The sequence below is a fragment of the Spizellomyces punctatus genome (genome assembly GCF_000182565.1).
Source record: "Spizellomyces punctatus DAOM BR117 chromosome Unknown supercont1.8, whole genome shotgun sequence".
NCBI classification, from domain to species: domain Eukaryota; kingdom Fungi; phylum Chytridiomycota; class Chytridiomycetes; order Spizellomycetales; family Spizellomycetaceae; genus Spizellomyces; species Spizellomyces punctatus.
Window position 1 is genome coordinate 926,534 of NW_015971544.1, and position 23,610 is coordinate 950,143.

Here is a 23,610-nt window from a genome sequence, read left to right on the forward strand (position 1 = left end):
CTGGTATAGTACAAGAAGACCGTGTCTTTTGCCCATGTTGGACATTCTGGTTGCCGGAACACTTGCCCTCGAATTCTTGAGCGTCCATAGCTATGCAGCAGTCAACCTTGCACTCCCGCGGGCGAATTATGCGATGATTGCAGCAAGAGATAAACTCTTGTTTGTAGGAGGAACACCCATCTGGTCAACTACCATGCCCGATGGCAAGTTCGTTCACAAATTGATCACTCAGCGTTGCATTATTAAATGCTTGGCTCATAGACAGAGCACTACAAACTCAAAAGAATGACATACAGCGCAAATTCACGATCATTCCATTCAACAATATCTCAGCTGGGTATGACACCCCCGTCCCCTGGCTCCACAACGCTGGCGGCTTTCCGGACGGATTGAGTTGTAACCTCAATCATGATTCTGTGCATTGCTTTGGTACGTCCATTCGCAGTTCCCAACGTATCACGCATTATCTGATGTTAGAATCCCTTGTAATAGGAGGATGGTCTTCTGCCTTCTCGGGGCTCACCACAAATAGTCTCATAGTCTTTGATGCTGCGACTTTGGAGCAGCGAGCGAATACATCTATATCCGCAATCTCCCCTAGAGCACAGCATGGAGCCGTGATCCTAGGAGGAAAACTCTTTGTTTTCGCTGGTGAGAAAGCATAGAAATTGTCAATTTTGTTGTTATGCATGGCTCATTGGTACTTCTTCCTACTTGTCCTGAACCTACGGCATTAGGAACGGATTCACCAGGTATTCCGCACCCTGGTACATGATGCAAGGAGCACTACTAACCCAAGATGCACTCTGCAACCAGAGGGCAGAACCGCTTTCGATGATCTGTGGACTATTGATCTGCAAACATACACCGCTTCACAAGTTACACTGGCTGACAATAGTCCTCATCAGAGCTCCGTTTCGTCGCCAAGTCCAACTCCAGAGTTGATTCCACCCCCACAAGAAGTTCCACCGCCTCGACAACCCCCTCCATCAACTGGACCAAGCGGTCCTCCCATGCGCCAGCCTCCGACGACGACACAGCCAACTGAACAAAGCGGACCTCCGATGAGACAGCCTCCATCAATCACTCAGGCAACCACCCCCCTTCCTCCTGTGCTACCTCCACCATTTACCAGCATGATAATATCCCCTAACCCAGGATCATCATCTACCCAGCCTGCTGTGACGTCCACAGTGTCGCCCACGACAGTCACTTCACTAGCACCGACCTCAACCACCACATTCGCAGTATCCACACGCAGCGCCGCGCCAGCCGCGCCTGAGACGTCAGTTAGCCGTCCGCCCATGACCTTCAGCTCAGCGCTACCGAACATTCTCCCGACCACGGCTGTCATAGTTCCAACAAGCACATTTGCGCCACCTCCAGTGTCACCACGACCTGCAACAAGTAATGACGCTCCGATTCCGGTCGTTACGAGGTCCATAGCGCCGCCTCCAGTCTCACCACGACCTGCAACAAGTAATGACGCTCCGATTCCGGTCGTTACGAGGTCCATAGCGCCGCCTCCAGTCTCACCACGACCTGCAACAAGTAATGACGCTCCGATTCCGGTCGTTACGAGGTCCATAGCGCCGCCTGCTCCTACCGCCAGTGAGCCATCTAGGTCACCAGACACTAATACGTCACCAGAGTCTAACCCGCCAGCTTCTAATAATCCAGCAAGACCCGGCAATCGACCTGAATCCAGCAACTCACCAGCTCCCAACAACGGACCTGGTTCCAACAACGCACCAACTCCAAACAACGGACCTGGGTCCAACAGCTCACCACCCGGCAATCCGGAGCCAAATGCTCAGCCTCCCAGCGATTCTGCACCTCCTCCCACGCAAGGCAACAGACAGGTAACCTCACGTTCCAGACGCTCCAACAAGTCCCAAAGAGGTCTTTTGCGACGTGCAACATCACAGCCAGTGAAGCCTTCTGCTAGGCAAAGTTTCTGCCTTTCGGCTTTGACATCGAACTCTTTTCTGCTATTTGGGGGGGTGGCACCCTCTGGTGCTCTACTAGGGGATACCTGGATCTTTGATGCAGATAGTAGCACTTGGACAAACATTTCAACAACACACGCCCCTTCCCCACGCATGGCATCCGCTTGCACGACAGCTCCCGACAGCAAGATATACCTTTTTGGTGGTTACGCTTTAAAGGTCGATAACAACACGCAAGGCCAGACGTTTGGCCCAATTGGAGATTTGTGGATGTTTTCAGGGAAGGATTGGTCATTACTGGCAGTTGAAAAAACAAACTCTACCACGGCTGGGACGAACACACATCAGCCATCTGCTCGATATTTCTCGGCAGTAATATTTCCTGAATCTAGCAACTTTTTATTCGTCTATGGAGGGCTGGGCAAAGATTCTGTGATAGCGACGGACGACCAGCTGTACACTTTTGATACCAGGCAGATTGGATTTGCAGATCCGGGTGGGACCTCGCCGCCAGGGGTTGGATGGGTGGATCCTCCTCCGAATATTGTAATTCAAAAAGAGGATCAACAAAATGTTGCGTTACTCGTTGGATGTGTTGTAGGGGGTGCAGCAGCTTTAGCATTATGTGTGATGGGCATAACATCTTGCATCCTGATTCGAAAGAAGAAGAACCAGAAGAAAATGCTAAAACGACACGAGCATACACGAATGGCCTTGGACCAGGGAAGCCCGTCCATTGAGAGAAGCCATTCTTGGATCTCTTCGGATCATTCGACTCCGAATCCGACTCTTTCCCGAGAGGAAAGACCACATGTGTTGGATGTCGACCTTGCACGTACTTACCGTGGAGCGACAGATGTTTTGCCACCTCCGGCGTACTCGGACGTTATCGATCCCGTCAGCACATCCACTGAGCGTGCTACCCCGCCGAGACATCTGTCCATACCGTCTCCTTCATCTATCTCAGCAAGTCCAGCTTCTGGATCCACTTCATCTTTAACACAAAGTCGGTCCGTTCTTTCCGGCTTTTCCATTCCGAGCACAGCTTCCAGCGATAGCTCGCCCGGTGATCTGATGATTTCACATGAGAATTACATACCACGTCTCTCTGACGAAATGAAGTTATCCGCTGGTGACTTTATTTGCGTACGGTAAGTATTATACTCGTTACCTGTTAGAACATAACCAAGGCGCCTCACTTGTGGTCATATGTTTCCCCCTCCGCTTTCCAGAAAGATTTATGAAGATGGATGGGCAGAAGGTCAGAATATTACGACTGGCGATGAAGGCTTTTTCCCGCATCAATGTCTCGACAAAACAAAAGGATATCATAGCTCAAGCACCTTGCTTGATAAAGATGCGGGTGCATTTGACGAAAAGATATAAACGGGGCAAGGTAAAATTGACTGCCCAGAAGCGGATTTGAAGCATGTAGATCAGGGACCATGAACGGCTGGGCAATGTACAGAAGGCCGCCTTTGTTTCCTGAGGTAAAGGATGGGTCTTTGTTGATCTGCACAGACCCACTGGTGCCGAGCTTGTATTAAGCGCTTGTGAATTTATTGGTCCATTAATTGGCAACATACAAATATATGGTATATCTATCTACATGAATGTCATGTGAAATGTCATTGAATTTGGGCTCTGAATTTGGGAGCCGGCTAACTACATCCGACCTCATCCATATCTTCCGTGCGTGCGTTACAAGGCCCCTCCTGGGTCATTGTCCAAGTGATATCTTTGACGCTCATCCGATGGGTTGCGCTCAGTCATGACTGACATTCGGTACGATCAGGTAGCCGATTTGTATATAACCATTTGCCCAACATCCGATCGAGATCTCGAGCTTTCACAGGTTTGCCCAAATGATCGGACATACCGCATTCCAGGCATCTGGCCTTATCCGATTCTAGCACATTGGCGCTCATTGCTACTATAGGAATGCGGGATATTTCAAAGTTTTCGGATGCTCGTATGCAACGCGTTGCTTCAAAACCATCCATTCCTGAACAAAGTTGGGGGTTACAGGTTGTTCGGACACCACCGACGTATCCGAAGCATACCAGGCATTTGACAATCCATTAAAATCAAGTCGAACTTTTCTGAACCTCGGAGAGCCCTCAAGACCGCATGGCCATCCTCAACCATGGTGAACTAAACAAAGTTAGGTGTTGACTTGGTTTAGAGTGCTGTGTGAAAGGAGCGCAATTACAAGCAGCACCACTGACCTTGATATTCAGTTTTTGGAGTAGCTTCGATGCTATCACTTGATTGATTGGATTATCTTCTGCGACAAGAACTTGCTTATCGGTAAAACTTCGTTGCGGATTGAATGGTACTTGGCTCACTCTGCGAAAAAACAGAAAAAAAAAGGTAAATGATGAGACTGACAAAAGTAAGGCAGAGATCATGATCCCACATACGGTAGTAGATGTTCACTCTGAACCGTGGCTGTGGGGAGTGGAAGAACAAAGGAGAACGTGGACCCTTCTCCCTCTGTACTCGAGACTGAGATCGTGCCACCCATGAGCTGAACTAAGCCTTTTGATATCGACAGGCCCAAGCCTGTTCCACCAAACCTCCGCGCTGTTGACGACTCTGCTTGAGAGAACGGCTGAAATAGTCTCTCCAGTACATCAGGCGACATCCCAATTCCCGTGTCCTCAACATCAAAGCGATATTGCTGTACGTGTTCACTACTGCTGTCTACTTCTGACAGCCGCACAGATATTCGTCCTTTGACAGGCGTGAATTTGATCGCATTGCTGTTGAGCCAATTCCAAGTCACTCACAGCAAGCACGGGAGTCAACGGGGCTGTTTGCATTACCTCATCAAATTGATCAACACTTGCCGAATCCTTGAGGCGTCACCTACAACATTTCCGAATGCTTGTAGCTGAATAATGGTATCCAGCTGAATATCCTTTTTCATAGCTGACAGGGACAGAATCTTTATGACATCCGTAACCAGATTCGCGACATTGAATGAAACTGGGTCCATCTCGAGTTTTCCAGCCTCCACTTTTGAAAAATCCAAAATATCGTTGATGACAGTTAGAAGACATTCCGCCGATAGGCGAATATTTGAAGCGTACTCTTGCTGCGTGATGTTTAGATCGGATTCGAGAAGTAGGTCAGTCATGCCGATCACCCCAGATATAGGAGTCCTGTCAAATCAGTGTGAAGTTAGTGGACATTCCAATTCTGAATGTTTTGTGATCCGAACCTGAGCTCATGGCTTTGTATGGAAGGAAAGAACCACATATTAACGATAAGGATCGCTGTAACCGCGAGTATCAGCAAGGTCATACCTCATCGTCGCTAAGAATTGTGACTTCAGCTTTGAAGCCTCCTGTGCCGCATTCTCCCTTGCAACCAAAGCATTGCGCTCCGTCAAACTTTTCTCCAAAGTTTTCTCTGCGGTCAGCCGCTCTGTGATATCTGTGCAGATTCCAATGACTCTAGTTTCTTCCCCTGGTGAAGATATATGGCTAAAATGGGTCTCGAACGAATGCCGCCCGACTTCAATGATATGAGTAAGACTTTCACCAGCGAAGGCACGTCTCACGCAATCATCTAAAGTCGGAACACTCCCAAAGAGGGTGTGGTAATGCTTATGCAGAACCTCTGGAGCTGACGTCCGCAATACCTGCAGTCCCTTCCCGTCGCACACTGTGATAATTCCTGATGAGGAGATGCACCATATGAACACTCCTAAGAGGCGGTTCAATGTGAGTGGCACTGCAGCAGAATTAAGTCCGTTTGAATTACATTTCACCTGGAAGGTTGCTGATGACATCTCGTAATCGTTGTTCCTGTTAATGCTAGTGAGTAACAGATTTACGTGCAAACGAACATACGCAGAGAGTGTTCCTACCGCTTCTTCCGCTTGTCGACGGAGTCGTATTTGTTCTGTAAGGTCAACCGCAAATGCCACAAATTGATCATTACATTCATCAAGTGGCGAAAGACCGATCAGCGTTGGTATTATAACGCCATCGGGTCGTTTCAATTGGTGTTCGAAGGTTCGTTTCGTCTGCGCTTTCATTGCAAGGGCTTCGGCCAGAATCTTGTCATCCACACTCAAGCGCAGTACATTTGGTTGCTCTTCTTTGGTCGGAAGTCCAGCATCGGACACGTCCCTGGGCTGTAAGCCCAACATCTCCAAGTATGCTTCGTTAACGTCAAGGCATTCCCCACTCGTACTGAATGTCATGACCCCAATGGGGCTCGACTGTATGAGACGCTTGGCACGCCTTTCGCTTGCAGCCAAGGCTTGCTGAGCCAACTTTGTCGATGTAATGTCTGTACTAACCCCAACACATCCAGCAATTGTGCCTTTGTCATCCCGAAGGGGTGCCCAGCTATTGTAGAAAAAAAGGTCCATGACTGTCGTTTCTTCGCATATCTTTTCACCATGGTAAATGACCCTTTCTATGAGTTCCAATACTTTTGGATAGTCTTTGTAAACTTCCCACACTGACTGTCCAACGATTTCTCCCGGGCGAAGCCCAAGTGCTTGTAGGCCCTGACCATCAGAGAAGGTGAAATACCCCTGTGCATCCACTGCCCACACGATAACCATGGAATTCGATATGTATCTTTGAAGCTGCTCGTGAACTTCTTTTGCAATACGGAGGCTCTCTTTCTGCGCATGGATGTCTGTAAGTGTTCCGAACCATTTCTCTACCTGCCCAGTGTGATGGTTGATCACCGGAATACTCCGGCTCAGGTGCCAGCGCCATTGCCCTTCTTTGCTTTTCAGCCTCACCTCCGCTTCAAAACGTGTGCGAGTCTTCAAGCTTTCATTCCACGCGTTCCAAGACCACTTCATATCTGCTGGATGCGCGATATGACTCCAACCCCCCTTCTCCATCACTTCTTCTAGCGAAACGCCAGTGTTGGTCGACCAAGCACCGTTGGCAAATAGACAGCGACCTTCAGCGTCAGATACATATATGAGTTGCGGCAAAGCCTCGGCAAGCTGAAGGAAATCCGCATTATTTTCTTGCATATAACGGAATTTTTGGCGCCCTTCTTCGAGTAGAATGATTTCTGCATGAATGCAAGAATGAAATTCTATTCTGGATCAAGGAACAAACTTTGCCAAGTACTTACCCGTCACATTATGAACTATCATTGTTGCTCCAATTGTATCTCCGCTTGAATCGACGTTAGGGGCCGCAACTAGCCAAAGATGCTTTCCAGCAATTGTCATCTTATAATCTCTAACGGTTTCACCATGTAATGCTCGGGCGAGGGGAAATCCGGCAAGAGTCGGGCAAGGTTGGGCACCAACGGCTGCGAAGCTCTGCACTCTGTGGGGGTAACAATGGTGGCAACAGTACGCAGGTGCCCATCTTCGGATTGCCCCAACTATATGTAAACGGACACTTACAGCTGTTCTAGTGAGGACGGTACCATTGTCGTTTCAGATATGCCACATAGTTCTTCTGTTTCTTTACTCATATATATGATTCCGTCCAAGTCACACGTCATCGCAGTTCTATTAAGTTCGGGTGGAAGTGCCGAGGCGAAGTAAGGGTTCGCCCGATCTATCCTCTCAGGACTCGGATTCATATCACCGGGCACTGTTGATTGATCATGCGTACAGGACTCATTCGATATCAAAGGGCGAACCACCGCGTCAACCGGCGCTTCTTTGGTCTCCACGGCGGACCCGTCTCCGATTATGTCTTCCCGTAAGCCGGCCAGTTGCCGTGACAGCTTTCCAATAGATATATATCCACTCAAGAGCAAGCCAACATGTTGAACGAAATGTGTTGCACGCGCGAGGTTTCGGCGACCCGGCCGAAACGCTTGTATGATCACCGTCCCCTCGACATCCGGTTGTACAAGTGCTAAAGTCGATGATAGCGGAAGAGCAGCTTGCCGCTTACGATCGCGTCCGTGTGCAAGCTGTCGAACGGTTCGCTTAGCCTCCGCTACAATCTCTCTCTGGCAGCCAAAGGTTTTCAACCGAACCGTTACAAGACTAGCTGTGGCTAAAAATCGAACGTGTTTGGCGAGCGTATCGGCTGTGTCCTGCAAGACCTGAGTGCATCTCGACGGGTCAAATGGCCGTGAGAAAAGGAAGTCTGCTACCGTGCTGGCCATAAACTCTCACCGTGTCCACTCTGGTAAAAGTAGACTTATCAGCAAAAGCATGTCCCAACCCCCTATGTATTTTCCAAAGGCGAGCCCAACAAATCCAAAGGTTCCGGGAGTTGCTTACCAATGCACTGGTCACGAGATGCTCCAACGCCACGGGTCCGTTCATTGCACCAGCAGAGTGGAATAAGCTGTAGAACTGCAGTTGCCAGGTGATTGGGAATAACAATGACAGTTTGAACAAACGGACTTGAACACTAGGATTTTTAACAAAGATCTGGAGATGATGGCTCCTGGGTGATAAACATGTACTGACATAAATACAAAATACATAAAACATTAGATTTACGAGGACTCGACTGGAATTTGGGGAAGGTCTTTGGCTTCAAGTTTATCTACGGGTTCTTCCACAGTGGAAGGTACAACTTTTGATTCGTTTATTTCTTTTGCTGGGACGGCGGGAACAGCGTCGGCGGTAGCCTCAACATCAGCGGCTGGCTTTTTCGTAGCATCCGCATCGACGTCTGGGGATTTCGTATCAACATCTGTACTCACAGGTGTAACTACAGTTTCCTGTGTGACGACTTCAACAGTGGCAGGGAGAGCTCCTGCGGGTGTTTTTGCGGGCAGAGGCGGAGTAGCTGTGGATCGAGCAAGAATCCATTCAGCATAGTCTGTCGCGATCTGATCACGCAACTCCGATTCAAAATGAACTATCAAGAGTAGAAATATGTCAATTACGTATGAGATGACAAGACGACACAGATGAATAGCTTACGTTCATGGCGTGCATTATCGAAGAATTTGACAGTTTTATCGTCTGCAATAGAGTTTTTGATGAACAGCTCGCTAGCTTCGCAGCTAGTCAACTTATCAGTCCGCGAGTGATACAGCAATAGCGGATGGCTAAAGGTGGATGCCGTGTCCTCCACTTTCCTCCCATAAGTAATAAAGTCACGGAGTAGACGTATGGTCATAAAGTTGTGGTTATACGGGTCCTTTGAATACTCTTCGTGTAAACTGTGAGGATTGTCAGCACCATTGGGCAAAGCGCATGGTCTTGGGGAAAAGGTGTTACCTGGGGTCCAAGATGTTATTCAATTCCATCGCGCCAGAAGGTGCTTGATATCGTGGAAAGAATGAGGTACCCAGAGTGCTAATCGTACTAGAGACAAGAGATGGGAAGGATCTGGCCGTTCGAATGCAAGGGGCTGTTGACCATCAATCAGTCGCGGGAAAAAACGGAATTGAAGATGATCGCCCTACCTTGGACAACAATCCCTCTAAAATTTGGAATGCGTTGAGCGTGTAAATTGACCAAAGAGAGAGAAATCAAGCCACCCATGCTATGTCCAAACTACGGATGGTTGGGTTAATTCTTAGCGACCGAAATCGACGGGAATACGACTCACTTACAACAAATGTTGGAACTTCTCCTTTCTTGGGCAGTCCACCAATATCCATTTCGTTCAGCTGGAGCAGGTCTTCAAAGGTATTTTTAAACGTGCCCATGTATCCTTGCAGGGATCCTCTTTCCAAATTTTTAAAGTGTGTCCTTCCATGTCCTCTTCAGAATTGCAAAAATATGAGACCTTTGTCATTAATGGTTCAGACCTGACAGCGCGCACCTTTGGTCAATTCCACGAACCGCAATGCCCTTTGAAGCAAAAAAAGAGAAGAGTGGGTCGTATCGATTGATGTGTTCACCGAAGCCATGGACGGCGATGACATTGGCGACGACAGTGGTTTCAGGCTGAACAAAGTGACAAAGAAAAAGTGACGCAAGCTGAGAAATGCATGGTTCAAGTAAGTGCAGACATTATTCAGCGGCAGTCTCACCTTCCAGGCTTTCCAATATATTTCCCATCCATCACGAGCTGTAAACCAGTTTCCACCACGCAAATCGGTGAGGTCAGGCAAGTCCTTCTTTCCAAGCGTAAGGTTCGCAGGACGCTCGCTAGTTGACTTTCGAGGAAGCGTCGACATGTTTTGACGACGAGAATGCCAGTGGAAATGCGACAGAGAATCCGATAGATAAAAGTGTCTATGATCGAAAAGTGTGATGAACCATCTAAAAAGAGTAAAGGGCACGCCTTTTGGATAGACTTGGGGATATGTTTGAAATGTTTGTGCTATTCTTGAAATAAAGTCAAAATGTCATACGGGGAATACAAAAACCGCTTTTCTCTTTTGGATAAGTGTTACTCGGCTATCGAGATCTTCCAAGTTTCCTACTGATAGTAAACAGACTGAGCGCCAATGGCCCAGAGTGGTACTAAAATTATTTACCCATTGGGGCGACCCGCAGCTGGGCACGCGCTGGCTGAGACGACGTTTCCTATTCCATTCGCTCGCTTCAAAGCCGCGACTTGCACCCAATCCCATGCAGTTCCCATGTGACAACCCACAAAGGGCATTGTCTTTATTTAACACTTGCTTTTTGGATACGCGGTGTCCCGAAAGACGAAATCAGGATATGTGGATGGACGTCGACCGAAATATCGGTACGATACAAACAGCTCAGAGACACGCACACATACATGATCAACTTTCGAGTAAAAAATCATTATAGATGCTATCTATCATTCTGGAAAAGCATTAAACAACTATATGATACCTGTGGGCTTGCTTCAGATCTCCAATCAAAATCTTACAACTACTCCTCAAAGTCTGCCTAATAGAATTTCGCGTGGCTCCAAAGAAAACACTTTACCTGGGTTTAAAATGCCATTTGGGTCCAAGGATTTTTTCATCTTCCTCATGACTTCTACTGCCTGTGCACCAACCTCTAACGGTAGCAGCCCGATTTTGCCTGTACCAATTCCATGCTCGCCTGTGCAAGTTCCATCCATTTCTATCGCCATCCGAGCGTTTCGCTCCCGAAAGGCTTCCGCTGCCCGGACCTCCTCCGGATCATCGGGATCAATCACAAGTAGCACATGAAAATTGCCATCACCGACATGTGCTAGAATAGTGGCATGCAACTTCGCCGCTGCTAAATCCTTACGGGTATTATGCAAGGCTTCGCGGATGCGAGAGATTGGAACGGCTACATCTGTGGTAAGAATTCGAAACTCTTTGTCTTTGTCGGTTCGTAAATGTCGAGCAGCAAAATAAGCTTGCTTGCGTATATTCCACAAACGGTCAGCCTCAGCTTTGTCCTCGGCAAACTTGAAGCTGCTTGCGCCTAAATTCTGACACAGCGATTTTATCTCTCCAGACTGGTCTTTGAGTGTGGTTTGGGACGAGGTGGCAAACTCGAAAAGGAGAGTAGTTTCCTCCCGCAACTGTTCATCTATGGGCCGTCCCATGTTGACCGATCTGATGGCAAATGTATCCATCAATTCTAACCGATGAAGAAGAATTCCGCTTTGCACAATTTGTTGAACTGCCTGAGCTGCAGCTTCCAGTTCTCCAAACTGACTCATGGCCACGGCCATTACCTTTGGCACTCTTCTCAATCGCAGGGTTATCTGTGTAATCACACCCAATGTCCCCTCACTTCCAACAAATATACGAGTGAGATCATATCCCGCACTGCTCTTCGTGGCGCGCCGTCGAGTACGTATCACTGTACCATCCGCCAAAACGACCCGCAACGAAAGAACATTTGCAGACATTGTTCCGTACCTAGTAGCAGCGGCTGAGTATTCCGGAATAGAATCCGACCTAGGAGAGCACCAACCTCCACGCCAAAGTTCCGGAGCAGTTCGTCCCACACATGCCACCGACGCAGGCAGCCGCGCCCGGATCAGGCGGGAAGAAAAGGCCCAAAGGTTCCAAGGCATGCTTTAGCTCCATCCAGCCCACTCCCGGTTCCACAACGCAATCTAAATCATCTTCATGGATAGATACAATCGTATCCATGCGGGATACATCCAAGACAACACCCCCGGACCGTCCGGGAATGGTAGCCCCTTCCAAAGAAGTCTTGCCTGCGATCGGAATGACGGGGACTCCATATCTGTAAAAGAGTTCCAGTAAGATTACTTTAAGAACATGCTAAGTATAGGTTCAGATAATGTCAGACGTAACGTACTTGTTACAAGTTTTCAGTACCATAGCCACATCGTCCTCCCCGTCCGCGTAACAGACGGCATACGGACGGCGGGGGGTGTGGTACGATACATCTTTCGATGCATAAACCAAGTCTCTCTCTTTTGAGCTGTACTTTTCCGTTCCAAGAAGACGAGTCAAGTCTGCCAGGCAGGATTCTACATTCGGAGATCTCGGCGAGGACATGGTGTCCTGTGCAGATCCACAAACCAGGGGAATACATGAAGCCGAAGCCACGGTCCAAGGTCAGGTATGATCACGTGCATTGCTTGGTAATCTGAGCTCCGACAACGCATCCCGGAGGGTAGTGCCCACGTTTGCGTTCTGATGCAGCAACGTTTGTCAGCCAAATACTAGACGAGCTTTGCCATCTCGAGCACCAATTAGTATCGTATTGTTTATTGTTCAATATATATCCCATTTTTAGTGCATGCTCGAGACCATTATGTAAGCAGCGCAAATGTCCGATGGTTCTTGGTCGAAGTCGTCGTTGCATAAGGATCGAGTAGCTATTTATGGCTCAAATCATGATCCTTACTGGATATCTGCGCCTACCAGTTCAATCGTCTGGAACGTGCCAATTTTACCGATCTGTAATGCTCCTATAGACACGGTCACACATATTGCTCTTGCCTCCCTCCACGACATCCATCGAGGTCATGCGAGATCGCCGTTCTCAGATTTTATTTGACACTTTACCGATAAAGCGATACACATAGTCCTGCTTTCTCCATGGAGCTTTTAGAATCTGACACCCTTTGGGACCCATTGCTGGCACTCCAAAAGTTTCCGCGCTACGATTCCGAATACTCTGCTTCAGGCCGGAGCGATTCGCCTAGTCCGACGCATGTCAGTCCAACATTTTCGCCAAGCTATGAGCCACGAACACCTGTGGACTGTGTTGGAGTCTTACCGTTGATCTTGCCTCCTGCAACGATGTGTTTGTCTAGATCGTCCGCCGCCCGAGGAGAGGAGCAGGAGGGGCATTTGTTAGCTGACGGAGGCACCCGAACGTCATTGGGCACGATTGAAGAGGTGGAGAAGGAAACCGCTAATGGTACAGTTGATACGAATGGCGGAAGCGCTGGAACGTCTGATGCGGTGAACATCGGCCAAAATACAGAAATCGAGAGACAAATGCAAAAATTAGATTCCAGCCTGCATGATTCGCATCGCATGCCCCCCGTACCTGAACCGTCTACCTATATCTTTAGCCCCGCGTTTTCAACAACAGGTAGAAAGCATACCCTCCTCCAACGTCTTTTCCACCGACATGATGCACTCGAGGTGCCAGACGAAATTGTGGTTGGGCGGACCTCATCGTCTGGGGACTTTCTCACGTTCAATCACCATGGATTGCCAAAACGAGAGGGAGACATGCTCTGCAAGGATGATGTTGACACCACCCGTAAAGAGGATTCAGATGACGGTGACAAGGATAAAGAAAAAGAACATGAAAAAGAAAAGGAAAAAGATAAAGAGGAAGTTCAAGAATTTATCCATCTTCTCCATTATCCGGGTTCCATTCACAGCGATCACGTCCTTCCACCCCCACCACAACGCACGCCAAGTAAAGCAGAGCAACTCATTGGTAAGCTCTTTCATCTGAAATCTAGTATGGACGAGGACCGCGATAAAGAGCGTGGAAGAGGAAGGGATAGAAACCGAGAGAGCAATCCAACATCCCCACAAGACCAAAATGGTTTCTTTCTTCCTGTCTCCGTTGACGAGAAGGATATTATTACCAAATCCAGCTCAACATCACCGCCACAAGACCGTACCATTTCCCGAGGCAACAGCTTTACGCGGGCCCGTCGGTCCAATTCTTCGAGTTCACGTACAGCAGCACCGGTCGGTGATGATGCAAGCTCGACGACGCCCGGTGGTTTATTCAAGGATCTGATTTCAACCAGACATCGGCGTGCGACATCAGCGACGTCACCACAACGGGGCAACGTTTCTGATCTTTCCGACAATGAGGCTCCAAATCCAACGTCGGGAGGAGCAACACCTACACGGCAATCATCCATTAAACTCAGTCGAAGTCAATCCGATGCATCCATGGCAGAAAAGTATGGAAGGGTGGCCAGGAACGAGGTACTGGGGAAAGGCGCCAATGCAACAGTGAGACTGGTAAGTCACTACTTCACATGGTGTCGTTACGAATGTATTCTAACCGTTTTTTCTGAAATTCGCTTTAGGCACATAAAACGACAGATTCCCCAAACCAATCGCAGCCTGCTGAAGTACTCTACGCGGTCAAAGAGTTTAGAAAGCGCAGAAAAGATGAAACGCAACGAGAGTACATCAAAAAGGTCATAGCCGAGTTCTGCATTAGGTGGGTACCACATCTTTTGATCGTATTGATCGACACCGGCGTGGCTAATGCGACAAGGTGCTGTAGTTCAAACATGCACCATGAAAACGTGATACAAACGGTTGATCTAATTCAGGACGAGGTAATGGGACAACGGTGTACTTCCATGCGTTCTGTGCGCTAAAGTTCATTCGCTTCAATCTCACCGTAGCGTGATCGATGGTGCGAAGTGATGGAATACATGCCCGGCGGAGATCTGTATACTCTCTTGTCATCGGGGACTCTCACCGACCCCGATGAAATACATTGCTTCTTCAAACAGCTCATGAATGGCGTTGCGTACCTACATTCGGTCGGGGTCGCTCACAGGGACTTGAAGCCGGAAAATCTGTTGCTGGACGGAGATCTGAGAGTGCTTAAAATCACAGATTTCGGTGGGTAATTCATTCCACACAGAGATATGATGGATCTGCCTTTTTACTCAATTCGAATCAAATGTAGGTGTGTCAGAAGTCTTTCGAACGTGCTTTGAAAAAAACCCTCGAAAGGCTACGGGTGTTCACGGTTCAGAACCGTATATTGCTCCGGAGGAATGGTCATCCGTTCTTTACGACTCCTCGAAAGCCGATATTTGGGCTTGTGGCATTATCTTCTATACGCTACTACACACATCCATTCCCTGGCGAGTGGCAAAACCTCCAGACCCACATTTCTGCAAATACCAAGCATTCTTAAAAGGGCGGAATAGGCCCAATCACGGATATCCCCCCTTCGATCGCACTGCACCCGGACCCCGAACAGCCCTGTACAGAATGTTGGACCCCGATCCTAACGAAAGATGGGCGGTTAACGACGTTCTGGAGGATGAATGGTTCAAGGGAGTTGAAGCCTGTAAAGAGGGAGTGCCGAAGCATCGACACGGAGCAAAAGACTAGGGATGTTATAAGCGTCTCTTTGTACAGTAATTCAATCTATTTACAATAGCACAAATCGATGTTCTGCGCATTAATCTAAACCTAGACGTAACCTATAGTCATACATACAGATGACTCGAATACGCATGTCATGAATTTCAGCCCATATGCTATCCTATATTTAACTCTTCCAAAGCCATTCTAACAATATCTTCATCGGGAAACCACTCCTCTGCTTCTTCATCACCCACATCGTTCCACTCATCCTGAGCATGAAATCCTCCGGTAACATCATCAAACAAAGCCCGAAAACACGTCGACTTCACATCATTAAAATGGGCATACGGCCGCTGGCGGTCCAAGTGGATGCCACAAAGGTAGCAGAAGTGAGTATGGCATACTCGACAGGTCATATGGTTGCAGCCCTCATTCTTTTGCACCGCGGCTGTGCACGTCTATGAAGTTGCAACGTGTTAGGAATTTTAAAAGAAACAGATCGATTATGACAACATACCGGACACTGCTGTGAGTTTTCTTCTTTCCATTTTCTGGTTTCACGCTCTTCCTCCCATTCCCTTGCCAATTTTTCCAAAGTCTTCCTTCCGTACCTAACCTCCAAGCCCCTTGTCCGTGACACATCTTCAGAAGCCCTAGCCTCAATGTAATCCACAACTATCTGCTCCATGTTGTTCAGTCGACAGTATTCAGCGGCACCATGCCAGCATTTTTGACAGTAGAAGCAGAATGCAAAGTTACAGATAGGGCAGATACACAGCTTTTCTTGCTTCGGATCGCGTACCACTGGTGACTGGCAGGCAGGCCGTGGACAGTAAGTGATATCCGTACGCAAGGAAAGCGAGTGTGCTTCTAGGAGGTTGGCATAACGATCTAAAAGGGTGCTAGGAAGTAGCGCTGCCAGGTCTTCCATACGAATCTGACCATTGGCATCGATCGGCGTTGCACCAGACTCTTCATTCAATGTTGATCGTTTGCTTTGTTTACTACATCGAGAATCTGGACATCGTACCAACAACACTGATCCTTCGGTTATAAGGGCGGTGAAGTAATTGGTAACACATTCCCGACAAAAGATGTGCTTGCAAGCGGTTAGCCGAAAGCACTGGCTTCCAGGCTTAGTCTCCAAACATACACCGCAGTGGAACGAGCAATTTTCAAACGCTTCTTGAATCATTCGGCGATCGTAGTCCATAATCCAATCTACCAATTCTCGGACCTCCGTTTCAGCTCGATCTGGTACGTTAATAGATAATCTAGTTCTGCTGCCCCTCGCCGTGGCGTGAGTGTCAACTTGCAGTTGTTCCATCCCTTTTTGCAATAGAAGCTCCGCAAAGTTGTACAAGCACACATCCTTCTCCTGTTCCCAAATCTGAAGCAGTTCGCTTTCGAGCCCCGCAAGTTGCTGCGGTAGCAGCCATTGACATACGAGTGCAAATTGCGGCGGACTTTGGGATGGGTATGTGGCCGGTAAGCTGAAGTGTATGATTATCGGAGGGAGGAAGCGAACGACCACATTGTGGCGAAGTGAACAAGATTGTGGTTGTGCAGGTACGGCATCATTCCGCCGCACACCTTCAGTTTCTTCAGAGGGGAGTTGAGTGATGACAACTTCTACTTCGTCACCCAAATCCAATCGTATGGACAAGCTCCCGTAGATATTTCCGGTATGCGAGTGCTCGAAAGTGAAGTCCTTATCATAGATCGCCTTATGACGGAAGAAATTGAAAGCTGTTAGGAACTCATGGGCCATTATCGTGGATACGAATTGGTATTCTCGCTTCCTAACTCACCTTCAAAGCCACCACTTCATTCTCTTGTCTCTCCTTGTTCTCTTCACGCTCTTCTTCCGGTAGGTGAGCAGCCAGATCTCCTGACATTGCTGCGGGAGTCCTCATTTGCCGTGAGTCGCTTCTTCCTTTACAAATCGACTAAGCTGATGAGGTAAGCGTCCCACTGTAGTCAGCGCACGATGGAATCAGTCCAGCCGCAAAGATGCCTTCTTTTGCAGCAGCCAGGGCCTATAATGCTACTGTCAACCTCGCTAACAAACGGTTCCTCGTTGTAGGTGGAACATCTGGAATCGGACAGGCAACCGCCTTAAAATTGGCATCTTTGCACGCTTCGATTTCCGTTGCAGGAAGAAATGCTACCGCGGGCTCTACACTTGTTGCCCAACTTTCCGATCTTAATCCCAAAGGCCATCATGAATTCCTGCCTATTGACATGACTCTCATGAAGGATATTCGTCGGTTTGCCGCTGCGTATCGAAACACGTATACTGAGTTGAATGGACTTGTCATCTCGGCTGGCTTTATGACCATGAAGGGACGAACTGAGACCGTAGAAGGAATTGATCAAAAGATGGCCGTACACTATTATGGAAGGGCGCTACTGATCAAAGAGCTGTTGCCGCTGTTGGAGGCAGCATCAGAAAAAGGCGAAGATAGCCGGGTTCTATCAATTTTCGCGGCTGGACTGGGAGGGCCAATCCATTTCGAAGACTTGGATCTCAAGACGACGTACAACTTGAAAACTACCGCAGAAGCCACCTCTGGATATAACGATCTTTTGGTTAATGTAAGAATCTTGCTGTGCACATGGCTGACGCGTTCATGAGTTGACGTAGGCGGTTTCCAGGAGCTTTCCATCCGACATCCGTCTATCAGCTTCATGCACATTGCACCGGGCGTTATAGAAACACCTCTCACGAAGAATCTCCCGCTTTATCTACGAGTACCCGCGAAGATCCTCGCAAAACTTATGGCCAATTCACCAGACGAATGTGCAGAAATCATGACATATGTACTGACAAGTGACCAGTACAAAAGAGGTTGGTGGTTACTGAGCGACAAAGGTGAACCATTGAAGCCTCAAAAGTACCATACTGACGAGGCAAGGGAAGCCGTGTGGAAACACACCAATTCGTTAATTGGGTAGGGTACTTTAGACTTGGTGACGGCATCATTTGTTGAGATCCTGCACTTTTTGGAGGGCCCTTAAAGAGTTGGGACATTCTCACAGAGGGAACGACCTTAGTAACCATCAGCCTTACGAACATCACTCTATGTACTAAAGTAGTAGCACCATGTTATGTTTCATATTGTGTACAGAAGCCGGTAATAAGAAAATTATGTACAGAATTAGTATCGCCAATGTCCCTTTTCGCAGCAACCATGGCCCAGCCATCTCCGCCTTTGAAGCCTATTGGGTTTCGACACTACAAACTACCGCCAAACAAACTGCCTAACCTCCATATTTCCTTTTTTCCAGCTTTCTTTTTCTCTTTTCTGTATCCTTTCAATTGTTTTATCCATTCATCATGGGCATGGACGGAGACGGATGCTGAGAAACTCACAGACTTTTGTAAACGTCTGCAGGACGAAGGATTATCGTCGTCTGTTTCGGATGACGGCTTGGCGTCACTGGCAGAGTATGTGTGGCGACGGAGGACGCGTGGGCGAGAGGGTTTTGCAGTTGAAACAGGCGTGGCCGATGTCTGAGGGAGAGAAGTCGCGAGGTCGTTCGGTGTGAGCATGGCCTCCAGGTAAAAGTCGTTGCCGCTTGTGAAGGGATCGTCAACAGATTCCGCGTCCGGTTCAGGTTCAGCTTTCAGGCTCTCGTCGTTGAACACCACGTCTGCCTCAAATGTGGCGGATCCTGGTATAGCGGCAGCAGTCAACATATCGCGTTGCTGCGGTTGGACGATGCCTTGTTTGGTGTTCTCCCCAGTATTTAAGATCTTTGCTTCCAGCAATGGGCTTTGACGTGTCGTGTCCAGAATGGAAGGCATTCTGGAGTTGAGTTCACGTTAAAGAACTTTCTACCAGGGAGTCACCTAGTCGCAGACAGTATCGTCGTCCTCGTTAATCTGCGCTACGATATTTAGCAACCTTGGAAGCATTTTGCTTTGCAAAATGGACTAGTTGTTTGAAACATCACACACCCAGCCGGAAAATCACGCGGTGATCAAAACTCCCAACTTTTCATTTCAAGAATTGTGTTCCAGTATTTTCTGGATTTGGTTGACGGAATTTTTGTGATGGGTGATCGGAGTTGCGTTTTCCTTGAAGACCAAGTGCTGAGCGAGCAAAAGCTGAGCTGCTGCTGAACGGGGATATGGCGGTCGTCTTACTATTGTGGCTCTCTAACTGTGCCGACGGTTATGGATAGTAACATTGGCACGATGGGTCGATCTATATGCCGCTGGGCCATCTCCAAGTTCGTCGCACGAGTAGATTATAGGGGATGGAGGGTCCAGCGTTACCCTAAAGCGGCGTACTTGTATCGTCTGCTTGAGCACACTGAGGAAGTCATCTACCATTCATGGGCAGAGAGCATAACGCATTCATTCGGTAAATAGCCTGGTATTTTTAAACACATGATGACGTCTTTACATCAAGGTCAGTCAAAACAAAGGAATGATAAAGAAGGGGATGCTGCATTGGGGTGTGCCGATTCTGGCAGCAACAAGTCGTTTGACGGCCCTCGCCGTTATTATCATACTTTGTCCCTATTCTGTTACGGTATGGGATAAATATATGAACATTTCTAGTCTCCGATGAATATTTTACTTGCACCAGAAGGGATGCGCACATCCAACATAGTTGTCCTTGAATACAATTCAGAACAGTACCAGAAGCAAAAGACCGATGCTTAGAGTAGATTAGGGCATAAGTCAGGATGGAAGAAGCAAGCCCTCAAGGGCTGAGTTGCTTTTGGCAGTGCCTGGCATTGGAACGTTTACCAATGGAATTTAGGCAACTGCACAGATTGCATTCAGATCTGGCTGAGCTTTCACATGTTGTTCCGGCTGCAAAGCTCCGATTCCGCTCCGTCGAGTTTGAACATTGCCAGATGAATAGAGTAAACTCGCTTGCAGGAGGGTACAAAGCCTTGGATAAACTCTTACTCGAATGTATTTAAGCAGAAGACAATGTACAGTTACAAGCGCACAATGGCTAGTTACGTCCAGGAACTTGTGAAGCCCGTCTGAAAGCACAAACCTGGTCCTATCCACATTTCCACAGAATGTTGTTACTTGAGCAGTGAATGTGAGACAAGCTCTTGGGAAGAAGGACTACCGACCTCCATCGTAGACAAAGGAGAAAGAAAGTAAGCATCTCGAGATAGAAAAGTCAGCGAAGCATGGTGGCTGTGAAATCAATTTATATAAAATAGGCACTGTGGATAAGCAAGGCCTTTGTTGAAAGCGATTCATTTCTTGTTGCAAGCACAATCTTGAGCTCTCAGACGTGATGACAAATAACACCATCTACATTCTATCGGCCTGTCTCCTCGTGCCGGCCACAGGAGTCCTTTACTTGGTCCACCTGCACAAGAAATTGTCCAAAAAGGTCACCCGAAAATATCTTCATGTCGGCGAGTATGACCTCACACTTGGACGGCCCGTCAACTTCCCGGACGCAGGCACCGAGCCCGGTACCAAGGTTTTCACAGATTGCTTCGAAGCTAAAGTACCAACAAAGAGCTTGCCTCCTCTCGGTTACAAGGACTTGCACACCAAGTTCCTTCGATATAATATGGCAAGATTCTCGCGTATGCTGCAAGGTTATCTCCTGCGGCTTGTGAATCGTGACAAGGCAGATACAGAGGGATACCATTATGATTCTATTCTGAATTTGGATTTTAAAGTCGGGGATCTAGTCATGGGAACTTACCGTGTCACTCGCAGGGACGATGCAACTGGGCTGGTGGAGCTGGGCTTTGAGCAGGACAAACACGTTGCGGGTGTTATGGTATTTCGCATCGAACGAGACGACGAGTTCACAAGCTTCTCGACTCAGACAGTTATGTGGGATCCTACCGATTATTCAGTAGCCCGACTGCCGCTTTCGAAGCCACTTGTACGATATTGGCATGAGGTGACCGCCATGTGGCTTATTGACACTGGAATAAAGCACCTGCAAAATAGAGACTAAAGGAATATAGGCAATGAACGCTAGTCTGTTTTGGATCAATGGCATCTGTTAGCAGTTCAAAGGGTTATTTTTCCCGTCGCCTATCTAGAATGGACAGAAGGTTATTTAAACTGCAGTCTTCCAGCCAACGTGCCCACCGTTTCAAACCGCTATAATCAGACTCTGCGGAAACCGGGGTCTGACGTTGACTTTCATGCATTAATTAAATTAAGTTTCTTATGATATTCAAAGAGGTGCGGTTTAGATCAAATAATGAGCATCTATTGCTGTTGTAGTAATGTGAACAATGAGTTTCCCTAACGGCTAATACAGGAACTAGCATTGCAAGAAATATTAGATTTTAAACTGCCTCATTTCCATATTACTGGACAGCTGCACATACAATGTTGATCAGGTTGATTCATACTTCCGTAGTGGCTCCGTGTTCAGACGTTCGTGGTATCGATTTCGTCCCAGCCTGTGATTTGCTTCCACTCATGCTGTGAGCTGTACCACTTCTTCCTGTGGTTCCAGTTCCCGTAGTCGTGCCACTTTCAGTTGATTTGTTGATGCTATAGAAAGGGAATGTGGTGAATTTATAACTCGTTTGTACTGCATTCTTCCGATGACGCACCTGTAGGTCATGTACAGATACAGTGGGGCCAGGCTGAGAGGGGCGGACAGCAACCAAAAGAAGGCTATAAGGATTGATACTCCTAGGATAGTCTGAATGCGTTCCCGGAATATCCCGTAGAAAAATAGAACGGCTGCAAATCCGGATGTGAGGAATACAATAACGGACAGAGTGATGATCAGCTGTTTTGAAATGGCACATGTGAGTATGATAGGGAGATGAAGGTGTGGATCATGATGATATAGCACACGAGCAGTACCGTGGTGATCGCCCTTTTGAACGCCTCATTTCTGCCTTCAGTTAACTTCATGGCCTGCGCGGCTCTGAGGATCCTCACAAGCTGCAGCCCGTAAATAGCTGCCAAAGCGCATAATGCGACGTCATGCACCGCCCAGGCGAGATAGTGGATCATATTGTAGACTTGGGCTTGCTCAAAATTGCCTGCGTCTCTAGCCTGTCCGTCAAGAATCGCGAAAAGATGGTGCAGAACCAATGGCGAAATGATATATATGTAGGTCAAAGTGTTGATTGTCCGCGGGGAGGGCAGCGAGATTTCCACTATTTGAGTAATGTTTGCTGATGCACCCTTGCTATCTGTAATATTACGGGGCGTAGCGTGGATCCTTGAAAGTGCCGTGTCAGATTGTGTTGCAACTAGTACAAGACAACATTCAGCCAGTCGATAAACTTACAGCCCCATCGTCAGCAGGACACCTCCGATATAGATTGCACACCATGGCCATTCATGCTATGTTATAAACCATGATAAAACCGGATCAGTACCTAGGCAGACGCAATGCCTGAACGCTCATTTTAGACGTCTTGTACTTACGAAAAGCTCGGTAACAATGCTGTTTTTGAATCCACCCGAAAGCACGACAATGCCGTACAATCCTCTGCCTATTGCCAGGGAAATGAAATAGGTTAAATTCGTTGAACTCGTTTGCAGGCCAAGGTTGTTCCATCCGCCAACTAACCGAAGAGGAATATAGTGGACCCAATGACCCAGGCTTCGGTAGCCTTAGGTCTCAAAATACCCTCATTGAACTCGATAACCGAGAGCTTTTTTTTCCAAAGATTTTGATATACTTTTTTGTAGCACACATAAAGACCGATCACTTATAAGGGATAAGTACATAACATCAGTTTGAGCACTGGGATTCGAATTTGGGCGAAATAACGGAACGTTGAAATACTTACAAAAGGAGACGAAACTAACAACGATATACGTAATATAGAACCCAACCCAAATCGAGCTGTTCTCACAATCATAGATGCGAACTGATATTGGAAAAGGAAGAATGCAAAAAGAGCGTCAGAATATCTTTGATGTGAACCTGATACCCGATGCTTTACTTACATCTCCAATCGCACCACTCGGCACTATAGAACTGGTGCCAAGATATGGATGAGTTATCATTGCCCGAAATGCTGCGCCGAAATATGAATGATCGAGCATACCAGGTCCCACCTCACCAACGACGAAGTCATTTTTGCAACTTTGAGTGGAGTTAAAATAGAGCTAGTTCTTCACGATGTGATGGATTGGGGAAAAAGGTAGTTATGTATTTAAAGGGTGGATTGCAGGGTCGGGTAAAAAAGTAAATCTTGAGGTGAAATTCACCCGGATAAGCTTAAGCTTGTTATTGTGTATGATTCCGTTAACAACTTGGCGTATTTGGTCAATATTCAA

General features: G+C 47.6%; 10 protein-coding genes across 11 annotated transcripts; 4 read left to right on the forward strand and 6 right to left on the reverse strand.

Moving 5' to 3' along the window:
* Nucleotides 1–34: 34 nt before the first annotated feature.
* Nucleotides 35–3,563, forward strand: SPPG_05181 (uncharacterized protein; the record flags this gene model as incomplete). The annotated part of the gene is made up of 6 exons (XM_016753404.1): nt 35–207; nt 266–429; nt 493–651; nt 738–752; nt 817–3,100; nt 3,182–3,563. 6 exons carry the CDS (start codon nt 35–37, stop codon nt 3,333–3,335), a joined length of 2,949 nt encoding a protein of 982 aa, XP_016607843.1. The 3' UTR covers nt 3,336–3,563.
* SPPG_05182 (PAS domain S-box protein) lies at nt 3,480–8,119 on the reverse strand. The gene is made up of 11 exons (XM_016753405.1): nt 7,348–8,119; nt 7,068–7,267; nt 5,827–7,004; nt 5,728–5,764; nt 5,261–5,663; nt 5,176–5,187; nt 4,778–5,116; nt 4,373–4,714; nt 4,178–4,298; nt 4,013–4,103; nt 3,480–3,954 (listed from the first exon to the last, which is right to left on the reverse strand). The coding sequence occupies exons 1-11, from the start codon at nt 8,064–8,066 to the stop codon at nt 3,719–3,721; spliced, it is 3,678 nt and encodes a 1,225-aa protein (XP_016607844.1). The 5' UTR covers nt 8,067–8,119; the 3' UTR covers nt 3,480–3,718.
* Nucleotides 8,120–8,305: 186 nt separating this feature from the next.
* SPPG_05183 lies at nt 8,306–10,325 on the reverse strand. 2 transcript variants are annotated; one of them, XM_016753406.1, is made up of 8 exons: nt 10,224–10,325; nt 9,900–10,165; nt 9,689–9,813; nt 9,477–9,627; nt 9,327–9,417; nt 9,139–9,271; nt 8,839–9,080; nt 8,306–8,773 (listed from the first exon to the last, which is right to left on the reverse strand). In XM_016753406.1, the coding sequence occupies exons 2-8, from the start codon at nt 10,044–10,046 to the stop codon at nt 8,406–8,408; spliced, it is 1,257 nt and encodes a 418-aa protein (XP_016607845.1). In that variant the 5' UTR covers nt 10,047–10,165; nt 10,224–10,325; the 3' UTR covers nt 8,306–8,405. The 2 variants fall into 2 exon arrangements, with proteins under 2 accessions (XP_016607845.1, XP_016607846.1); XM_016753407.1 differs by having other exon boundaries at nt 9,900–10,325.
* Nucleotides 10,326–10,464: 139 nt separating this feature from the next.
* SPPG_05184 (glycolate oxidase, subunit GlcD) lies at nt 10,465–12,326 on the reverse strand. Its single transcript, XM_016753408.1, has 3 exons — nt 12,100–12,326; nt 11,746–12,024; nt 10,465–11,690 (listed from the first exon to the last, which is right to left on the reverse strand). Exons 1-3 carry the CDS (start codon nt 12,300–12,302, stop codon nt 10,724–10,726), a joined length of 1,449 nt encoding a protein of 482 aa, XP_016607847.1. The 5' UTR covers nt 12,303–12,326; the 3' UTR covers nt 10,465–10,723.
* Nucleotides 12,327–12,681: 355 nt separating this feature from the next.
* On the forward strand, nt 12,682–15,510 carry SPPG_05185 (HAL protein kinase). Its single transcript, XM_016753409.1, has 5 exons — nt 12,682–14,249; nt 14,318–14,454; nt 14,521–14,575; nt 14,645–14,867; nt 14,935–15,510. The coding sequence occupies exons 1-5, from the start codon at nt 12,849–12,851 to the stop codon at nt 15,366–15,368; spliced, it is 2,250 nt and encodes a 749-aa protein (XP_016607848.1). The 5' UTR covers nt 12,682–12,848; the 3' UTR covers nt 15,369–15,510.
* SPPG_05186 (uncharacterized protein) lies at nt 15,368–17,311 on the reverse strand. The gene is made up of 3 exons (XM_016753410.1): nt 17,156–17,311; nt 15,862–17,070; nt 15,368–15,802 (listed from the first exon to the last, which is right to left on the reverse strand). Exons 1-3 carry the CDS (start codon nt 17,258–17,260, stop codon nt 15,518–15,520), a joined length of 1,599 nt encoding a protein of 532 aa, XP_016607849.1. The 5' UTR covers nt 17,261–17,311; the 3' UTR covers nt 15,368–15,517.
* A 19-nt stretch (nt 17,312–17,330) lies between these two features.
* On the forward strand, nt 17,331–18,505 carry SPPG_05187 (uncharacterized protein). Its single transcript, XM_016753411.1, has 2 exons — nt 17,331–17,942; nt 18,003–18,505. Exons 1-2 carry the CDS (start codon nt 17,358–17,360, stop codon nt 18,300–18,302), a joined length of 885 nt encoding a protein of 294 aa, XP_016607850.1. The 5' UTR covers nt 17,331–17,357; the 3' UTR covers nt 18,303–18,505.
* On the reverse strand, nt 18,441–19,322 carry SPPG_05188 (uncharacterized protein). Its single transcript, XM_016753412.1, has one exon. The coding sequence runs from the start codon at nt 19,153–19,155 to the stop codon at nt 18,583–18,585; it is 573 nt and encodes a 190-aa protein (XP_016607851.1). The 5' UTR covers nt 19,156–19,322; the 3' UTR covers nt 18,441–18,582.
* Nucleotides 19,323–20,583: 1,261 nt separating this feature from the next.
* Nucleotides 20,584–21,674, forward strand: SPPG_05189 (uncharacterized protein). Its single transcript, XM_016753413.1, has one exon. It carries the CDS (start codon nt 20,621–20,623, stop codon nt 21,302–21,304), a length of 684 nt encoding a protein of 227 aa, XP_016607852.1. The 5' UTR covers nt 20,584–20,620; the 3' UTR covers nt 21,305–21,674.
* On the reverse strand, nt 21,531–23,439 carry SPPG_05190 (uncharacterized protein). Its single transcript, XM_016753414.1, has 10 exons — nt 23,379–23,439; nt 23,278–23,308; nt 23,118–23,198; nt 22,895–23,035; nt 22,750–22,817; nt 22,610–22,665; nt 22,177–22,540; nt 21,918–22,099; nt 21,687–21,855; nt 21,531–21,619 (listed from the first exon to the last, which is right to left on the reverse strand). The coding sequence occupies exons 1-9, from the start codon at nt 23,406–23,408 to the stop codon at nt 21,705–21,707; spliced, it is 1,104 nt and encodes a 367-aa protein (XP_016607853.1). The 5' UTR covers nt 23,409–23,439; the 3' UTR covers nt 21,531–21,619; nt 21,687–21,704.
* Between the last annotated feature and the right edge of the window lie 171 nt (nt 23,440–23,610).

What these genes read in the sequence shown, in the direction of transcription:
- SPPG_05185 (XM_016753409.1), top strand. Translation starts at nt 12,849, where the DNA reads ATGGAGCTTTTAGAATCTGACACCCTTTGGGACCCATTGCTGGCACTC. An exon ending in CCAATGCAACAGTGAGACTG is followed by an intron (nt 14,250 to 14,317) that starts GTAAGTCACTAC and finishes AATTCGCTTTAG; the next exon opens with GCACATAAAACGACAGATTC. An exon ending in ATAGCCGAGTTCTGCATTAG is followed by an intron (nt 14,455 to 14,520) that starts GTGGGTACCACA and finishes AAGGTGCTGTAG; the next exon opens with TTCAAACATGCACCATGAAA.
- SPPG_05182 (XM_016753405.1), bottom strand. Translation starts at nt 8,066, where the DNA reads ATGGCCAGCACGGTAGCAGACTTCCTTTTCTCACGGCCATTTGACCCG. An exon ending in TGTCATCAGCAACCTTCCAG is followed by an intron (nt 5,664 to 5,727) that starts GTGAAATGTAAT and finishes ACCGCCTCTTAG; the next exon opens with GAGTGTTCATATGGTGCATC. An exon ending in AATGGATTGTCAAATGCCTG is followed by an intron (nt 3,955 to 4,012) that starts GTATGCTTCGGA and finishes AACTTTGTTCAG; the next exon opens with GAATGGATGGTTTTGAAGCA.
- SPPG_05184 (XM_016753408.1), bottom strand. Translation starts at nt 12,302, where the DNA reads ATGTCCTCGCCGAGATCTCCGAATGTAGAATCCTGCCTGGCAGACTTG. An exon ending in GTACTGAAAACTTGTAACAA is followed by an intron (nt 12,025 to 12,099) that starts GTACGTTACGTC and finishes ACTCTTTTACAG; the next exon opens with ATATGGAGTCCCCGTCATTC. An exon ending in TCCGGAACTTTGGCGTGGAG is followed by an intron (nt 11,691 to 11,745) that starts GTTGGTGCTCTC and finishes CGCTGCTACTAG; the next exon opens with GTACGGAACAATGTCTGCAA.
- SPPG_05187 (XM_016753411.1), top strand. Translation starts at nt 17,358, where the DNA reads ATGCCTTCTTTTGCAGCAGCCAGGGCCTATAATGCTACTGTCAACCTC. An exon ending in ATAACGATCTTTTGGTTAAT is followed by an intron (nt 17,943 to 18,002) that starts GTAAGAATCTTG and finishes GGCGGTTTCCAG; the next exon opens with GAGCTTTCCATCCGACATCC.
- SPPG_05183 (XM_016753406.1), bottom strand. Translation starts at nt 10,046, where the DNA reads ATGTCGACGCTTCCTCGAAAGTCAACTAGCGAGCGTCCTGCGAACCTT. An exon ending in TATATTGGAAAGCCTGGAAG is followed by an intron (nt 9,814 to 9,899) that starts GTGAGACTGCCG and finishes CACTTTGTTCAG; the next exon opens with CCTGAAACCACTGTCGTCGC. An exon ending in TAGAGGGATTGTTGTCCAAG is followed by an intron (nt 9,272 to 9,326) that starts GTAGGGCGATCA and finishes GATGGTCAACAG; the next exon opens with CCCCTTGCATTCGAACGGCC.
- SPPG_05189 (XM_016753413.1), top strand. Translation starts at nt 20,621, where the DNA reads ATGACAAATAACACCATCTACATTCTATCGGCCTGTCTCCTCGTGCCG.
- SPPG_05186 (XM_016753410.1), bottom strand. Translation starts at nt 17,260, where the DNA reads ATGAGGACTCCCGCAGCAATGTCAGGAGATCTGGCTGCTCACCTACCG. An exon ending in ATGAAGTGGTGGCTTTGAAG is followed by an intron (nt 17,071 to 17,155) that starts GTGAGTTAGGAA and finishes TTCCGTCATAAG; the next exon opens with GCGATCTATGATAAGGACTT. An exon ending in AAAACTCACAGCAGTGTCCG is followed by an intron (nt 15,803 to 15,861) that starts GTATGTTGTCAT and finishes GCAACTTCATAG; the next exon opens with ACGTGCACAGCCGCGGTGCA.
- SPPG_05190 (XM_016753414.1), bottom strand. Translation starts at nt 23,408, where the DNA reads ATGACTTCGTCGTTGGTGAGGTGGGACCTG. An exon ending in CGAGTGGTGCGATTGGAGAT is followed by an intron (nt 23,199 to 23,277) that starts GTAAGTAAAGCA and finishes TTCCAATATCAG; the next exon opens with TTCGCATCTATGATTGTGAG. An exon ending in GCATTGTTACCGAGCTTTTC is followed by an intron (nt 22,666 to 22,749) that starts GTAAGTACAAGA and finishes TTTATAACATAG; the next exon opens with CATGAATGGCCATGGTGTGC.
- SPPG_05188 (XM_016753412.1), bottom strand. Translation starts at nt 19,155, where the DNA reads ATGCCTTCCATTCTGGACACGACACGTCAAAGCCCATTGCTGGAAGCA.